Raw genomic sequence first — 18,882 nt, forward strand, 5'->3', positions numbered from 1 at the left:
AAAACATGGTCTTTATGTATTATGTATTATTTTATGTCCCTCTCTGAGGGGATCATATAAAGATGACACTCACCTGTATCAGTATCTATTGGACAATACGACAAAAGACAAAAAGCCAATTACACTATAACAAACACACTTTTTACTGGAATAAATCTATTTAATTAAATAATAAATATATAAGAAACTAAACCAATTGAAAATGCAAACATCAATGACCTCATAGATATTAACATGTTCAACTTTGCTGCGTTTTAAGCTCTCAACATGTTTAAATGAATTTTTTTATTGTAAAATATGAATTGTTTCTATGAAGTTAAAGGGAATTTAAATGTTTGCGTGTGTGATGTTGTTTTGATAATGTTAACAACAGGAAAATAGTTCAAAAACTCATCCCTCTCGCCTCCCTCGGTCTTTTCACACACACCCCAGCATTGTGCCGGTCATGATGCTACGTACACTATATTGGTAGATTCATAAGCTTTGGACTTGAGAAGGGGATCAAGACTCAAGCTAAAGTGAAAAGTTACTTTTCAAGCAATGTCCGCTGTCAGATGGACCTCATATGGTGTCAGGGGCTGTGCTCCCATTGGATTGGGTCGGTTGAGGCCACTATGAGTGTCAAAGGCTCCTGTCAGACGTGCCAGGAAGGAACTGCAAGTCTCTTGTGGCCCTTGTGACAAAGAGGTGATATAGGACAAGTTTAGTCTCAAAGGGAACTGTTCTTTTACGGTGTTAATGAGGACATCAACCGCATCTCGAAAGTTCACATTTTTGGCATCCTCGTAGAGTGGCTCACTCAGGCGGAAAGTCATTCTTGCATTGTTGAAAACATGCTGAATTTTGTGATAATCATTTGTCAGCACCTTGGCCATCAAACGCCGTAACTCTGACATAGTGGGACGATATTCTCTGACAAATTGCCTAAGATCAGTCTCCCATCTCGTGAGATTGCTTTTAGGATTGCAGACATGAATCATTGCTTCACTTATATCTGCATCTGACCAGGGTCTGAAAACCAGCATCGGGCCTTCTGCTCCCGCCACTTCTATCATTGGCATGAGAGCTGTAGCCTCCCTCTCTTCCTGCAACATGGCCCCCCTTTGTTGAGACTGTAGGCGGGTCACGGCCGGTGAGGAGGTCGTCTCGGTGCTTGAGTCTGGCTGCTGTCCTCTTTCCATGTCTGCTGACACGTGTGCTGCATTTGACTGGGAGGGCTGCTGCACGTAGGCTGGAGGAGCAGGGGGGGGGGCGGAGTCCAGTTCTGGATCCACTGATTTCCTCAGTACCTCAGAAAGACAAGGGCACACAGTATTTTGGTGAATAGTGGAAAGTATGTTAGCATCCTTTACAGGATCGATGTTTTTCAGTGCATTGAATGCTTTCAATCTCTTTCTCTCCCTTCTCTCAGACTCAATTTTCCACTTATTAAATGCTTCCCAGTCAGCCTCAAATTTTACATTCTTCTTCTGCTTTTTCTTTGATAAGGCTGCATGCTGAGCTGTTGCGTTCCTCTCCATTTCCCCCAGTGATACCTCCAACTGTTTTAATTGATTTTCACTCAAACTTCCGTTTGATGGAAAACCAATCTCTATCCACTTTTGCATTTGATCCAAGCTTCCAGGATATCGATCAGACATAAACTTACACAGAGGCGGAAGGATGGGGACCACGTGGCTCTCAACGGTCTCACTCTTACTCTGAGCACTACACATCTCTAATCATTCGTGTATTATGTCGCAGTGTGCGTCAATACATTTTCTATACAAAATTTCAAACAATACACATGGATGACTAAGGCAAGTAAGCGACCGCTGCTATCTCTAAAAACTGCTAACTGTTTTCCCTGAGAAGTGTGCGCCAAACTGGTGCATACAAACCACTAGAGAACCCAACAGTTTTCAAAACACGTCTGTTAACAACACTGATTGTGAGATTTTTCTTTTAAAAATTTCCAATTTCCATTTTCATGACTTGATTGATCTCAAAATAATCTTAATCTCTCACCGCGTGTTTTTCGTTGTTACTTCAACTGGGTTGGATCGGCAGTCCTGGTCTCCGCAGAACGGCAGCTTCTCACCCTCGGGGAGGAATCATCTATCTTATGGCCTTCTGACCGTCCGTCGGAGACCAGGCCAAGCGCCCATCCACATCCTCGCCGCCATTTGTGGTTGAATAAATGTCCCGATGCCTTGTGAGAAATCAAAAGTATTCTAAGCACGGTGGTCTTATCACACTTTATTATATAGTAACAAGTTCACAAATGATCAGAATGTGAGCCAGGTACAAACAAGTGGACAAGTGATTCAACTAGACAAATAAGTCATGGACAAATAAGTAATCACATCAAACAAGTCATGGAAACACCCAGCTGAGTGGAGCAAAGTCTGAACCCTCCTTATGAGAAGTTTCTGACTTAATGCTGCCTTCTTCGTCGACTCGTCTCTTCTTATACACATCGCCAGACGTGCACATTTTGGTTTGTTCAAATGAAGTCTACTTTACCTGCTCAGCTCTGCACTGATACACTAACTGCTGTTTCTAAGACATTTCACATACTTTACATTCTGTACCTTTTAGGACATGTGCACACCTTTCACTCAGGCAGTTTGTTCCTTTACAACACATGTAGGCTTTTAATCACAAAACAAAACCCTTGAAATATTCAATAACAACTTAATGTAAGTAGTGCAGCATTCTAAAGTAATATGATGCGTTTGTTCCCGCAAAATTATTTTTAAAATTTGATTTCACCTGTGATAAGATTGATGGATACATGCAATGTCTGAATTACACCAAATAAAATAGGTTGAACTTTTTGGGCGTTCAAATCTATTTCACATTCCTTGGATTTTGCTGCTTTTAAAAGTCATGTGACAAAAATCATGCAGGGCTAAAACCTTAGTCCTTGTCAGTCCGTACACATCCGCAGTGTGTGCTATGACATATGTCTTTGATCCCTGAGTCTTGTGTCTACAGCTACAGACAGGAGAAGAAGCATCTGTGTCTGTGTGAGAGCATATACACAGACACAGGGTTAGTGCCTTTATTTTGAGCAGCTTCAAAGGTATATCACATTATAATAGTATACACTCTGTCTACACTCGGCATAACTTACAATATGCAACCATTTTCTATGCATACAAAGGTATACTGTACATGTACAGTCATCAGCTGGTGGACACCAGATGTGTGTCAGGTGACTCGACCACAGGGCCTCCTCTCCGTGACCTCGTCCCCATTCTGTTGTCTTGTGGGCCGATTGAGTGCAAAGCGGTCCAACATGTGGTCACAAGTGAATGGAAGCTTGCAATCAGCATTCACTCAAATGAAGACTTTTATTTCAGGAGCTTTTGTACTCTTCTCAATTGTAATAAAATCATGGTCGCTACAAACTTCAGCAACAGATTCTGCTTTACAACACATTAGTAGAAATATGGTCAACACAACAACAACTTTGGCTGCCGTGGCTTTTTTTTTTGTCACAACGAAAAACCCAGAAGTCAACATTGATTTATTTGCCACGTCACACGCATCCTCGGTAACGCCTGTGGTTATTTCAACCGATCTTTTCCTCCATTGTTTCCTTTGAAGAATGAAACGCGGCAATTGCCACGTGTTGTTGGTCTGAAAATGCACCAAGAATTATCAGTGACTTTTCGTAAGATAAGAACAATATGAGTATGTTCCCTGTAACGAACGAGTATTCTTGTTTATTTGAACATTAGCAAAACGGGTAAGGTGAACTTACATGGTCCTAATCAGGAGATATGGAGATCAGGAGATGTGGCGAGATCAATTTCAAGTCATATTGATCATTAGTGCTTTAGTTTTCTGTTTACTCTCAACTTGCTATCTGGGTGAAAGAACGTCTGGATGTTTGTGACCCCGTAACCCTCGCCGGCTGATGAAGATGTATGTCACAGTGAGATACCAGAGCATGGTCTTTATGTATTATGTATTATTTTATGTCCCTCTCTGAAGGGATCATATAAAGATGACACTCACCTGTATCAGTATCTATTGGACAATACGACAATACATCTTGACAAAAAGCCAATTACACTATAACAAATACACTTTTTACTATAAATAAATAAATCTATTTAATTAATCACATCAAATAAGTCATGGAAACACCCAGCTGAGTGGAGCAAAGTCTGAACCCTCCTTATGAGAAGTTTCTGACTTAATGCTGCCTTCTTCTCAACATGTCTCTTCTTATACACATCGCCAGACGTGCACATTCCAGAGGAATCTGTTCCCCCTCGATAAGTAATAGGAGACCCTTGAAGGCTTTGTTTATTCTGCAACCCCCCAACATTTGAGTGACCTTTCCAGTTGGTCCATCACCTCAAGTCATCGGTTTGTGACCTTTTCACATGACCCCACACAGGATTAGATTATCCCCCATAGACAGATGGGAGAGACAGCTGTTGATACATTTTCTACTCCAACATCCGCGACCATTGATTGCATGCAGTCATTGTTTTTGGACACAATTTGAGGAATATGACGCAGGAAAAAAATTAAAATTTGCCTGAAGCTACACAGAAACAATTCACTTTTCACAATAAAAACAATAAAGCTATCAGCCTTATCCTTTCCTCAAATTTGGCACGAACATCAACCTGGAATCAAGGAGGAACTGATTATGGCGATCAAAGGCCACTGTGACCTCCATAACTCAATTAATTGACATGCTTATTCTGCCAATTTCTCACAAGATAAGGATTCTGGAGTGATGACATTGTGGACGTGGAGGTAAACTGCAACACAACTGGTTGGCGGAGTCTCGCAACCGTGACGCACTGATTCTCTTTTTAAGTGTCAAATGAAACATTATGTGAAGTAAATCCTGAATAAACCCGCCGCGCGTTGCAGTCGCTGCTCCGGTTTTAGCTGACTGAGCACATTTAGAGTCGGCCAGCGAGCCTTGGTAATTGGTTGTCTCCCCTACAGTTCTTTCCCTCTGTCTCCTTAGCTCAGCACTGCGGTGTTGTCAGTCCCACTGGGATTTGTTTCATGGCTGCACTCCCACCAATGCGCACACACACTCACACACACACACACACACACACACACACACACACACACACACACACACACACACACACACACACACACACACACACACACACACACACACACTTACACGGTACTGTACCCTGGCAAACAATAATACACAACCTCACACAAAGGCACTAAGAGGCACGCGAGCATGTGTATGTGCGCCCCACTGAAATCTCACAACTCCTACTCCTCTCTCTCTCTCTGTCTCTCTTTCTCACTCACACACACACACACACACTGGAACCGACAGTAGGCACGTGGCCGTGTGTATGCTGCTCATTAGGCAATGACAGATTCAGTAAGCTTGACTGGAGGCCCTGGAGATCCTTAAGGTAGTACACTTAATAAAACGGACGACAGACACGGAAACACTTACACTGACACACTCCCGACATGGTGTCCATCACTCTACTCATTAGTCAAACGTGGCTGTCAAAGTGAATTAATGTGGTTTACTGCACCTCTCAACAGTTTGTATTTGATTGCAGGTGGAAGTCCTTCACTATGGTCTCAGTTATTGTTAGACCTTAAACACACACACACCAACTTCTTACCTTCTTTTGTGATCTTCTGTCATTCTAACACCTTTGCCTCCAAAGATTATTCACATTAAACCAATAGTGTGACTCTTTATATGTCTCACAGGCTTGGTAGATGGACTCTGCTGCAGCTTGTAAAAAGCAGAGCAGAAATATGGTTCATTCATGGAAGTGAGTCGGGGAGTCGAGAGACGCTTTTTCAAAGGCAGTTGATGTGAATATGTTTTAGAAAACAACTCGCACAACCCAGAGATGCGTGCAGTCAGGTGCACACGGTGGAGGGAGTTCAGGGCGATGTTCCCAGTGATGAGCTCACCTTCTGGGTGTCAGTGGTCAGCCTATCCCTGCCCGCAGAATAAATAAGTCAGCCTGTGGCAGGACGGCAGCCCATTACCCTGCCGCAGGCTCTGAGTGGACGAGCGGAGCGGAGGAGGGCAGTGGATATTGATTGTGTTTGAGGTAAGAAAAAAAGTACAAATACAGAGAGAGAGAGAGAAAGATACGCTGCCAAAGATTCCTCTTTTCATCATCTTCTCATCTGCAATGTTGATTTACTCTTAACTTGCGAATGATTTCAGAATACGTGTGAAATGACTGAGACACATTTTCATTTTCAAAGACTAGTTCTAAGATTTAAAAATAGCGACCAAAATAATGCACTTGTAACAATAATGACATTTTCTGTTTGCGTTCGTTAATCTATGCTGTCCCTCAGAAGCACTGGTTTTATCAGTGAGGCGAGTTGAGTCGGGGTGGGTTAGGGGGTTCTGGCTAAAAGGTCTGAGGAGGATAACTTTAAAACTATTTGTTTTTCCCAGGTCTTTGGTATATGATCAAAACATGCCCAGTGGAGCTCATTAGCAGATGAGATAGAACATGTTTATACGACCTCTGACCATCACAAGGACTTAAAACTGCCTCACTCGGCTTAAATAATAAGCATGAAGATGCCTGTAAACACCAAAGGCCTCGTCGCGGTTTGAGGTATTTTGAGGAGAATGAGTTTGTATTCATGAAACTTTATTGCCTCTCGCTCACTTTTAGAAAAATCCATAAATTATTGACTTTGCGATAATTTTTGTGCAATTCTCTGAACCATTTAAGAAAGCTTGTTATTAATTATTTATTCGCTGCATTTGAATTCATAAGATCTTTGGGTCTTTTGGGAGATCACAGAATAATTGATGTGCTATGGAGCTCTGTGTTTGAGTGAGCGTTGCAGTTACATAAGTGTGTTACTGTCAGACTCTATAACAGCATCCTACAGATCTACGAGGAGATATTTTGGCAGGCTAGCTTTTTGTCTTCCTTTAATTTTCTGACTGGATTCAGCAAAGCAAAACCACTTGTCCTCAAATGTGCTTTTTCTTCTACTTATTTTATTGACGAGATGCAGTGAGGCAAGTATTGAAAATACCCCAAATAGCTCAAACATTCTTTTATATCTGTGTGCTATTTTTGTGCAGCCCTTTCAATTAAAACCATTTGAGAGCTCGAATTAAAAAAACAAGTCTAAGAATGTTGATATAACCAAGTGTACTCTATAAAGTTGGAATTTCTTTAATAATTTAATATTTTGCTGGCAAATTAGATGGCGGTGGAACCAAAAAAATCAACAACAAAATCAACAAAAAATACATTGTTTGCCTGGGTGTAAAGCTGATTTCACCCATCATTGTTTGGTGTTATTGCCGATGAGTCACAGTTCATTGACTCTGACTGATCCTGATTACACTGAAGACTGCTCGGTCATGTTTTCCCTCGCAAGGAAAGCCACATCCTTCTCAATCTGAAGCTGAGGAAAACTGGCTTGCTCGCTCCATAATGAGAGTTTAATTTCCGCATTATGCTGCCGAGGGTTATTGAGAAACAGGTGGGAATTTTCTCCCATTTAATTATCAGGTTATTAACCTTTCTTTCTAATTGGTTCAGTGTTGATCAACATTGTTGTATTAATGTAATAAATAACACTCCTGCAAACTTATTTCTTTTCATATATTTTCTGCAAATCAAATTGAGCCTATACAGCATTTCTTTTAAGTTTTAAAAAAAGAATTCACAGTACTGGAGCAAATTTTTTTCACACACAAATATAGGCCACATCTACGAGATAATTACATCATCAAAGAGGAAGTATGATACAACTTCTCTGAGAGGCAGCAGTACTAAATCCAACGTTTCATACCTTCTTGTATTATATTTTGAGAAAATATCCTTTTTTAATTCTTAGCCAAGAAGTTCCACTGGGGCTGAAAGCCATTGTAGGAGCAGGAATGGGGGGAAATCATGAAGTCAGTAAAAAAGCTGAATATTGCCTGAAATGTTTTAACATTAGCCACCATAAAATACCGGAGTAAATAAAGCTGTGTCCGTCTACTTGATGAAGCAATGGTTGGCAAGAAAGCGAACAAACAAGTTTATTTTAATGTCAAACAGTTCCTTTAACATGGCGGATGCATTTGAAGTGACTCAACATGACCAATTTAAAGACAGTAACAATGAACATGTTGATTCAAAGACCCACCTTAGTTTTCACTCATGGTAAAAACTGTTTTCACTGACTCACACCAAACTGATCACAAAAGAGCAGTTACAAAACAAAAAAACACTGCTTTGTTTCTGGCCCCAACTATAATTCAAGTGACATTAGCCACGAGAAAAGCCTGAGGCCATGTGAGTTTGTGAGCTACGGCAAAGGTCAAGTTAAATCTAATTTCCTCATCTTGAGTCCACTGATCCTCGTGCAACGGCTCGTGTGATAGTGCAACGAAAGGCCAGCGATCATTGGCTTACCTAAAAAAAACATGAAACAAAATATCTATATTTAAAGGGTTGTAAAAAAGGGAACTGTTCTTTCTTTTGGCTGAATATTTAATGTATTATTATTTATTTTTTAATGCAATATAGCCGCATCGCAACTAGAATTTTTATTTTAAAGACTTTTTTGTTGTTGCTAAGGATTTAGGTTCATCAGGAAATTCAACTAACCCTGTGTTGTAGGTACAGAGGCAAGGGCATACACACAGATATGATGAGATGTGTGTGTGTGTGTGTGTGTGTGAGATCAAAGCTGGAAAGATAGCACGCTACATTAAACCCTCACACACTTACTGTGGCGGAGACATATTTCGGGCGTCGCTGTCCTCTTCAGTCGCACCACAAGAAAAGAGAAATAAACCATGAGAGGATGAAGTGTGAGATGGGGAGACGGAGAGAGAGAGAGAGGTGCCACCATCGACTGCAGCAGAACATTGAGCGAGCGGAGGAAATGGGGGAGGGCAGAGTGGTGATGAGAGAGGGAGAAAGGGAGGGAGACAGAGAGGGTGAGAAAGAAAGAGGGAAAGAGTGGCGGCATTTGCTCAGTGCAAAGCCTTTCATTGATAAAGTGGCGCCGGTGTGAGCCAGAGCACCGCAGCTGGACACATCACACACACACACACACACACACACACACACAAACACATGTGTTTGTTTACAGGCGGACATCAATGCATTCACTCCCACTGCACGCCAGCCAGCACCACTGAGGACGCTGAGACACTCGTACTGATACAGACATCTTCGCAGACTCCCCCTCCTCTTCTCCCCACCCTCTTTTGGGCACCGGAGCAGAGTCCGGTAACAACAGCAAAGGGACACCTGTACCCGAGGAGCGGGGAGTCGGTGCATCTGATCTGGGATCAGTTTCCGGAGGAGTCCTTGGAGAGAAAAGAGGCGGTTGAAGCGGCAGCGGAGCCAACACACCAGGATACAGGTATGGAATGACGGAGGCATGTGTGCATGCATTCACTTTGAAGGGATATGTAAAGACACTCTGCATGTGAATACACTCACACATGCATGGGTAAACTTCACACACACACACACACACACACACACACACACAAACAAACACACACTCAGACAGTTCACTGAGATGCTTTCTGACTGAGCGGTTTTCTCCTCACAGCAACAGGAGCTGGTACCTTCCTCCTCTTTCTCATCTCTCCATCTTTTTGTATGCACTCTCTCTCTCTCGCTCGCATCCTCCCTGTATTTTTCTCCATCCTGACTCCTGATTGTTTCAGTAATTTCATTTTTCATTGCAGCATCCTGCCTCCGTCCCTAATATTTTCGTAGTTCTCCACCTCCACCTCCTCTCGCTCTCTTGTTTTCACACCCTCTTTTCGCCACCTCTCTCTCTATCTCTCTCAACACAGCGGCATCCATATCATGCCATGTCCCGCACTCGCACTCTTTCCATGCCTTAAACAAGTCTTCCGCCTTCTGTTTGAATCCCTGTCAGTCTGTCCGTCACGCTGGGATCTACGGAGGCAAACGGAGTGCCGGTGTCGGCCATGAAGCTGGTGAACGGTGGAGGAGGAGGAGGAGGAGGAGGTGGGGAGAAGACTGCCTTTTCCTTTAAGAAGTGCTCGGCTTTCCAGTTTGTCAAGAGAAAGGTCAGTCTGGGTGACACACACACTCATTTTGGGATTGATTGCACCTACACCACCGAAGTGAGAAGAGTGTTGGCAGTGAGAGGAGGTGTCACTGCCGGAGTGTTCCCTCTCGCTCCTTCTGCGTGTGTGAGTGTGTGTGTGTGTGTGTGTGAATGCCAAAGATGATGTCATTTTAAAAGCTAAGCCTTAATAAGGCACAATATTTGTCTCCGTGCATATTGTGTTTACTGTGTGTGTGTGGGTGTGTGTGTGTGTGTGTGTGTGTGTGTCTCTGTGCACGTGTCTGTGTGTGTGCTGTTGCATTACAGAAGCCACAAGTGTCTGTTGTGTAGAAATCATGACATCACTGAGCTGGCGAGGTCCTCCGGTTAGAGATCTACTCAGCACCTCCTGCTTTCTGCTGCAGTGCTGTCACACGGCTCACCTCCTGTGCGATGCTAACGGTTTAACGAATTGGTTTTCTTGGTTGCCGTGTTTGTGCGGGCTGACTTCAACTTTATACAGCTTGTATATTTCGGCACACTTCATAAAGATTTTACTGCAGACGTTTTTCCCCATTCAACTAAATTAAACGTACAGTTATGTTTACTTATTGGCATCAGCATTACCATTTTATTAAAGAGTTACGACCAAACTGATAACTTTGTAGGCTATTAAAGTGGATTAAATTATTCATTATTATTTGTAACTGCAGGCCTGATGGTGAGAAACTCAATGTAACCCTTGGCAATGATTTATTTTATAATAATCCAACAAAGCTGCAGTTATAAAAGTTAGTAAGTCATTGTTAAATGGTTACGGTTGTTTATCTTAAACAAGCTAATTAAAAGCAACTCATAAAGTTTGCTAAAGGGGTATTTTTCACAATTGGGATTCTTACATTTTTCTTATTACTGGCCTTTAGGCATCCACACATTATTGATTAGCAATACTAAAACCATTGATTATGATGTGTTAACCCTTTACAAAGTATGCAATATTAGAAAGATCTAAGAAAAGAAAACAAAGAATCGAATAATAAAATATGAGTCAGCAACTAGCTTGATAATTGATTAATATTCGGCCATCAGTAATCATCAGACATTTTCAGAGCAAAAGTGCAAACAATTTGGAATCAATTAATAAATCAAAATAAATGGCCAATTAATTGAGAAAAACAATTGTTGGTTGTGAAAAAATAAATAATAAAATCAATCTAAATATTAATGTTAGTGACCGTGATAAATGGTAATCTAGAAATGAATAAAGCAACTGAGTTTCAAAGGGGAGTTGCAGAGAGATGCGAATGTATTTCCAGAGTATAGTATATATTGCCACGCTGGTTGAGTTGTTGGTGGGTGGGTTGGACCTCTGAGCTTCAGTTTATATGCTGTTATATGTGGAAACCCCAAATAGTGTCTGTTACACTAACTCAAGACGTGACAAGCTTGACAAACAGAACAACTTCTGCTCCCTCAGCTCTGAATCATTTGCCGCAGATTTACACGAGATCAAAAGAAAACATTGAGCGAAATGACCTCGGGGCATGTCGGGAAGGAAATGACGAACATGACTTCCAGCTTGGCGGATTGATGCATTTACTCAATAATCACATTTGCTTTGGGTATTTGGCAAATCATTCTTTTTCCATCACCTGATAAATCAAATGATAAAGTAAGTGTTTATTGCCCAGGTTGTTTTATTGAGGTTTTTCAGCCTGAGGCAGTAAATATAATCCTGGAAAACAATTGGAGAAAAAAAAGCAACCGTCATATTTGTACTCGAAAAAAGTCCTTGGTTTGAGGTTGCTTGATAGATTTGGATACGTTTCTCGTCTGGTTGTGCCATCGACATGGGTTTTAAGTAACTCACAGTAGGGATTTCCGAAGTGTTTGCTGGTCTCAGATGGCGTACAGTATGGTGGATCCCTGATGACTCGGCCTGTTAATATGAGCAGATTGTGTTGTGTTAACACCCACGCACAAACACACATGCACTCCCGCAGGCACGTTCTGCTTCGATGACTCTCCCATAGGATAAAAAAAAGAAAGTTAGAAATATTTATCAGGTCTTAAAAGCCTGATGCTCTATTGATTGATGATACAGCTTTAGCTTTTCTTGCCTTTCTTTTGGATATTTCTGGAGAAAACTGGTGCTCCAACATAACGATAAAAACAGAAGCTTCCAGTCAGTACATAGCCCCGAATCAGAAAGAATGCTGCTGCTAGAGGGTTTAATTCTTCTCTGTTTAGGTCTAAATCAACCTGATTACATAATGGGACAGCAGATTGAGTGCTGTATCATAAATGAGGAAGGGAAATGATGCAAGGAAATATAAAACCAATGGCTCAGTGTTATTTTGTGTTTTTTTTGTCCGTGAATATTTAGCAATTGTGGATTAGACCTGCCCTTTCGTCAATATTAGACATTTTAAAATGCAACAATTCCCCGAAGTTACATAAAAATCATTCATCAGCGTTTGATCTATGACTCTTTACACAAATGTCACCCTGTAAGAGTTTGAATGAGGCTGGAAACCCATAAAAAAAGATGACGTGATGGATAGCTCTTCACTAAATTTTGTAGGTTGGCCACAAACAGGAAAACATGTTCCTGCTGTGAGCACTGTGTGTTTCTGTGGCTGAGGTGAGTATACATGTCAAGCTGTGGAGTATCGTGGTCAGACGTGCTAAACAAGAGATATGACAGCGCTCAGTCTGATCCACGCGGTGATGCCACGACTATTTATCGCTCTGCTTTCAATGTGGTGACAAATATCAAAGGAAGGAACCCTCTAAGTGGACGTAATGGCAATCCAGCGTTCATGTGAAGAAGCTTGTGTGGTAGTATTCTTATTTTACTGTAGGTGTGTGTCGTCAGATGTGTCTGCTAGTCCTACAGCGGTGGCTTTGTTTTTGTGGTGACGTGCTGCAGTGTTTTTCCAAGTCTTTTTTTTCTTTCTCTCGACCTGACATGCCTTGGCATGCCGTCTGGCTATCCTTCGACTTAGGCATTCAATGTGTGTGTGTGTGTGTGTGTGTGTCTGCCCACTGTGCTGCCCATGCAGTCACACAGGCTTCTGCCCCCCGTGGTGTGTGTTTGCTAAATGTTCGGTTCGCGCTGCAGGATGAGATTTCATAAGGCTTCTCCGAAATATTTTTCAGGCAGGATTTTTTTTACGGTTATTGACAGTGCTCTTCTGAAGCCTTAGTCACTGCAGGAGAGATGTGTGTGTGTGTGTGTGTTTGTGTGTTAATGCGTGTGTGAATTCTCACAATTAAACACAATTTCTCGCTCATTGTTTGCATAATGTGAACATCTGTTAGTAACCAGGATGAAGAAGGGTTTTAATTTGAATTAATTAATCGTATCAGCCACAGACATTCAAACAATTAAAGGCAACTATTTTGAAGAAGCTTGAAAAGAGGTTATCCTCATTCATATTTTAGGCTTTCATCAGCCTTGTGCTTTGTTTATCTTCATGCAACTGGTGTGTGTGTGTGTGTGTGTGTGCATGTGTGTGTGTGTGTGTGTGCATGTATGACTTTCTCTGTGTGTTCCACTGTCTGATTCATGTATTCAACGTGTGGCAGAGAACAGAAGCAATCTGTGCCTCTTCGAAGCTTAATTGTGTGTGTCTATGTGTGTGTGGGTGTGTGTTTGTAAAGAACATGTCACGAGGTAAAATGGGATTAAACTCGCCTTTCCTCATAAAAATAACTGTATATCTCAAACTGCTGGCACGTATTTTCCTACGCAGGTACGAAGGTGGATGCGGAACCCGAAGGTGAGCGTTGAGAAGGCCCAAGGGAAAGGTCTCCTTCACTCCTGTCCAAAGTGTCCACTGGCCGATGACCTGTGGTACACACACTTCCACTCGCCGTACGGCTGCCGTCACTACGGCGGCCTGCAAGGCGGACAGTGTTACCACCAGGAGCCCAGCTCGCCGCGCCCTGCCAGTGGGCCAACCAGCGGCCATGACAAGAGCCAGGGCTGCAAGGTAAACAAATACAGAGAGAGAGAGAGAGAGAGAGAGAGAGAGAGAGAGAGAGAGAGAGAGAGAGTCACGAGATGCATTTGTGTCATTAAGTCACTGTAGCTTGTGACATATAATCAAGTGTCATTTGTAACAGCTAGGCAGTGAATACTATGCTTAGCCTTCATTTGCAGGATCAAATATAGTAGAACTTAAGTCTTATTTTCATAGCTGAGTCACCATTTCTATCAAATATAACAACATTGTAATTGCCAAAGACACCACAAAGTTCAACAATTCTATTATTATTTAATAATCCACGGGAAAAAAATGCAAATATTACAGTAGTGTCTGGAGAAAAAAAACTATATTTGTTATCGAACATCTTTATTTATTTTTTGCTTTCCCATTTGCCATTTATCATCTTGTAAACCCTCAGATTCCTCTTGTGATCCACAGGTTGGGATCCACTAAGTCAGAAATTCCAAAAGGTTCAACAAGAAAAATAGTTTAGCTGTATTATATTTTAAACCATTTCATTCTGCTGAGGTTCACTTCAACTCTCATTACTGTCAGATCATTGTTGGTAAACGGCCCATATACTTTAATTTTATTCTTCTTGTTTTAACTTGTAAAAGGACATTTAAGGCAATACAATCTAATTCATAATATGTGCCCTAGATAGGGAAAGTCCACTCCCATCATCTTCTCTTACCACAGACCTCTTCCTCTCACCTGCAGGTGCAAGTCTACCCACTAACACACAATGGAGCTCTGTCTGCCCATTAGCGCTCATTGAAAGAGGTCAAAGAAGCACATTAGGTATTAACAAGAGCCAAGATATTGTTTTATGTGTCTTTATTCTCCCTTGTAGCTCATGAATGTCATCATGTAACATAAACAGTAAAACGACTGTGGCGTTAGGAAAAGAACCGTGTTGTTGTTGCTCACCACAGGCTGGTGTTAATGAAATTAGAGCAGGAGGCATATATTCAACAGAGAACGTGAACATTGTATTAAATATATAAATGATGAACTCCAGTGAATGCTGTCAACAAAGGTCTCGTCCAAACACACACACACACACACCAATGCTGCTGCAGGTCTCCAGGTTGTCCTTGCCTTTGTGTGTGTGTCTGTATGTATGTGTGTGTGTGTGTGTGTGTGTGTGTGTGTGTGTGTGTGTGTGTGTGTGTGCGTGTGTGTTTCCCGTGGGCGAGAGGAGAGAATGAGTCATCACCGTCCCAGCAAGACAAAGCCGCACTGTGTGTGTTTGCATGAGCGTGTGTGCACCGAGAAACCACGTTGACTCATGAAAGGATTTAGAACAGGAGTGTGTTGTTGTCCATCAGTCTGCTCGCTTCCCTTCAGCCCTTAATACGTTTTTCTTCTTCTTTTCCAATTAGTTTCATTTTGCTCTGGATTTCTTCCAGGTAGCTCTCTCTCTCTCCCTCTATCTCTACATCAATTCCACCTCTTGCCCTCACAACCAATAGATCTGTCACTTATGTCTCGCTGGAGATAACTGGTGTGTTTAGGACGAATGGGTGTTGCACTAAGGTGGGAGCAGACGAGGAGGGAGGGTTTAAAGAGGGGGGGCTATGTGGTGACTCATAGTTAACACTGCGTAGTGCGTGTGAAGTCAATGCAAAGCCAATGTGGTGTTAAAGGGGACTGACCTATATAGCAGCGACTCCGATGTGGTTTTGTGATCCAAGACTCAATCAATGATTAAGCACATTTAAACTGGAAACGTAAAACATGCCGTATCAGTTAGATGCCAAATCTAAACACACGCTTCCTGTATTTGCCTGTCCACCTTCGCCAAATACTCCACCGCAAACACGTAGCACAAAGACGCCACGTTCCGGCCCGTTCCCTCCACACTGTCTCATATCTCGGCACACTCTGTCCACGCACTTCACAACAACTCGGGCCTTCCAGTCGGCGTGACGCTTGTTCAACACAAGGAACGGTCACGGAAACCTTTTGTCTGTCCGTCGCGCGTCAGATGCTCCGCGGCTCGAGGCCGCCCACGTCTCGACTTGGATGCAAATGAGCGAAGCTTCAGCGTGTGAAATGTGTCGAGCCCGTCGAAGTGAAGCGCGTCAGTCGCCGTCTGACAAGTGATGACGCCGAGAGGCTGCCGTCACATTTTAGCGGAGGAGGAGATGAATTGGACGACACGGCGTTGACAGACAGGGTCGGCTTGGACCTGTGTGCTCCGAGAGTGTGCAGAGAGACAGAAGGGAAAGCTGCAGGGACATGTGTCATGTTCAGTTCTTCATTATTTTACTTTTCATCCTGTTGTAAATGTGGAAGTCAATTATTTTTGCCTCAAGTGTAATATTGTAAATATTAGCTTTTCTCATTGCGAGCAGTCGTTATTGAATATGTTAATGTATATGTTAATCTGTAAGACACAAATATATAAATACATCATTAATGTAAGGACAGCTACCTGACAGATTGCCCACCTCCACCTCCTACTTATTGAGAATCCATCACAGCAGCTGTTTTCCATCTAATTACAGAGCATTAGCACCATTTAAAATGCAGGTAGCTTAGCCTTGACCCAGTGTGTTGTAGCTTCACCCTCTGCTGCTTTAGTCTATCACAGCCAAGGCTAAATATAGACCAACTTTATGGCGCTGATCTTATTATATTATGAAATCAGTGTACTAAATTTATGGCGCCTGCTTTTCTTTTTCCATTGGGGCGATAACAGCAGGTACAATAAAAAAAGAACAAGATGGGCATATGATTAAAGCTGGGTAATTTGGAGGAAATTGGAATTGAAAATAGACAAAATGTGATCATAATGACTGGCTAGGAAACATGAGCGCTGTTGAGGGATAGGTGGAGCGAAGGAGAGAGACATGAACACAGGAAACAGCAGCGATATGGAGATAGATGAGAGGAGCTGAGAGGACAGTTCTATTAGAAGATGGAGGATGAGGTCAGAGCGACTGCCCCCGCTGCCTGAGCATGACCAGAAATCAAAAGCATATAAAGCCTCCTGATAAGGACGTCCTGTACTGTCCCATTTATGTAACGTCACACTCTCAGATAAGTGTCACACACACACACACACACACACACACACACACACACGTGCATACACACATGCACAAAGCTAATGCAAATGCAGCCTTTTCCACTAATCTCTGATCAAACCTGTACTGTGCTCGATGAAGACTGAAGTAAAAATTAAAACAACATGAATGTTCGCTGACTGCTGGTTGTCCTGTGACCTTATCTTTCTTGTTATCTCACAGTTTATCTCAGTTTATTTTAGCTTGTTATCTCACACTACTTTTCTAGAATCTCACTGGGACTCCAGAAGACACTTTAGATTGCATGTCGTAATCAAACTGCGACTGACATTTCTCATCCAGTCAGCTACAAGAGAACAATAAAACTGCAAAATCACTTTTTTATATTGTTTTTTTTATATTATGCGTCAGATAAGCTGTTTCCCCAAGTTTTTTATGACATCATTTTCATTTCCTTATGGCCACTTCTGGGTATGGATCAAGTGATAGTGTTGCTACTTAGTCAGTTTATTTGAGTGCGAGTGAGAGGGCAGAAGAGAGGAGGAAGGCGGGAAGGGAAAGAGAAAGATTGGAGGTGAAGAAACTCAAGAAAATGAGACAAGCCAAGCATGTCGAAGAGGAACAGTTATTTTCATCTCCTCCCAATGCAGCCTGTGTGGTCCACTATTGATTAGATCTCAGATGAAAGTGGTGGCAGAGTAGAGGTGGGAAAACTGAATTTAGTCTGTGAGGTAAGCTCACTCTGTTAATGTTTTAGAAACAGAAATGTCCACACCTTCAGCCCACACAATAGCTTTTACCATCGTCTTCTGAGAGAAAAGAATTCCACTTTTATGGTTCCCGAGGTCCTTTAATGAAAAAAATATATGTTTCTGCTGGACTTAGAACTGTGGACTTTGGCTCTGACGTAATTCCATCCTTGAGTTGTCTTACTTACTTATTCTGAGAGGCGAGTAGATCACTTCTTAATGAAGCTAAGGGTTAATGACTTGCGTGTCATATTCAAAGGTCACGCCGCTACATTGGTGACCTTTTAATGGCACTTTCCAGACACTTTCAAGGCAATGATGCACATTTTGGTTAGACTCTAGCCATCAGCAACTGTTTTAAACGTTTTGAATTAAAACTGTGAACTCCTGGTTAAACATCTTTTAAAAACAGTATAATGAAAACCAAGAAACAGCTGTCTACAAAAGGACAATAGACTCTCGCACACGGTCTGAACAAAACAGTACGATTTATTGCAGGGCTGCATTGATAACTAAGTGCCCCCAGTGAACAAATTAACTCAATTCTCATCTCACTTGCCAAACAGGTTACCTCATAAAATAATTCACTTTAATTCCAGCCATGAATTGCATAACTGTGAATATGTTTTTTTAGCTTGTATTGGGAATAAGTATGAAGAGGATCGACCCACAAGGTCCAATTATATTTGAGACAAAGAGTTACATATAGAGTACAGGGAGCAACAATCTCGTGGTTGGCTTGTCATGCATACTGTACCAAAACAATGGAGAAATGCTTCTCATTCCAAACTTCTGTAGTCTTTTAAACAATTCAGCTAATTGACTCACACATTATATTCTCCTTGTTAAAATCCACAACACATATTCATATTCACGCCATAAGTCTTTCACACTCTGTGCTTGGTAATGAAACTGGTTAGGGTGCCAGCTTAGCGTTGGTATTATGTCAGTTTGCATTAGTCTGGCACACTTCCAGCTCCTTGTTTTCCTTCTGGTAATACTGGTAAAGTCAGCTGGTTGACAGTTGAACACCTAGCCTTTAGATCTATTGAAATCCTGCTCTTTATCCTC

At 42.0% G+C, this 18,882-nt stretch overlaps 1 protein-coding gene across 2 annotated transcripts in view; it reads left to right on the forward strand.

Moving 5' to 3' along the window:
* Positions 1–9,915: 9,915 nt before the first annotated feature.
* sgk1 (serum/glucocorticoid regulated kinase 1) overlaps positions 9,916–18,882 on the forward strand; it is a 31,742-nt gene continuing 22,775 nt past the window's right edge. Inside the window, exons 1-2 of one of the 2 annotated variants that reach the window (XM_056428395.1) lie at positions 9,916–10,051; positions 13,791–14,030. In XM_056428395.1, the coding sequence (XP_056284370.1) occupies positions 9,950–10,051; positions 13,791–14,030 (342 nt within the window). In that variant the 5' untranslated portion in view covers positions 9,916–9,949. The remainder of the gene's footprint in view (positions 10,052–13,790; positions 14,031–18,882) is intronic. The other variant, XM_056428397.1, reaches the window with a different exon arrangement.

The sequence above is a fragment of the Pseudoliparis swirei genome, chromosome 12 (assembly GCF_029220125.1).
Source record: "Pseudoliparis swirei isolate HS2019 ecotype Mariana Trench chromosome 12, NWPU_hadal_v1, whole genome shotgun sequence".
NCBI lineage: Eukaryota > Metazoa > Chordata > Actinopteri > Perciformes > Liparidae > Pseudoliparis > Pseudoliparis swirei.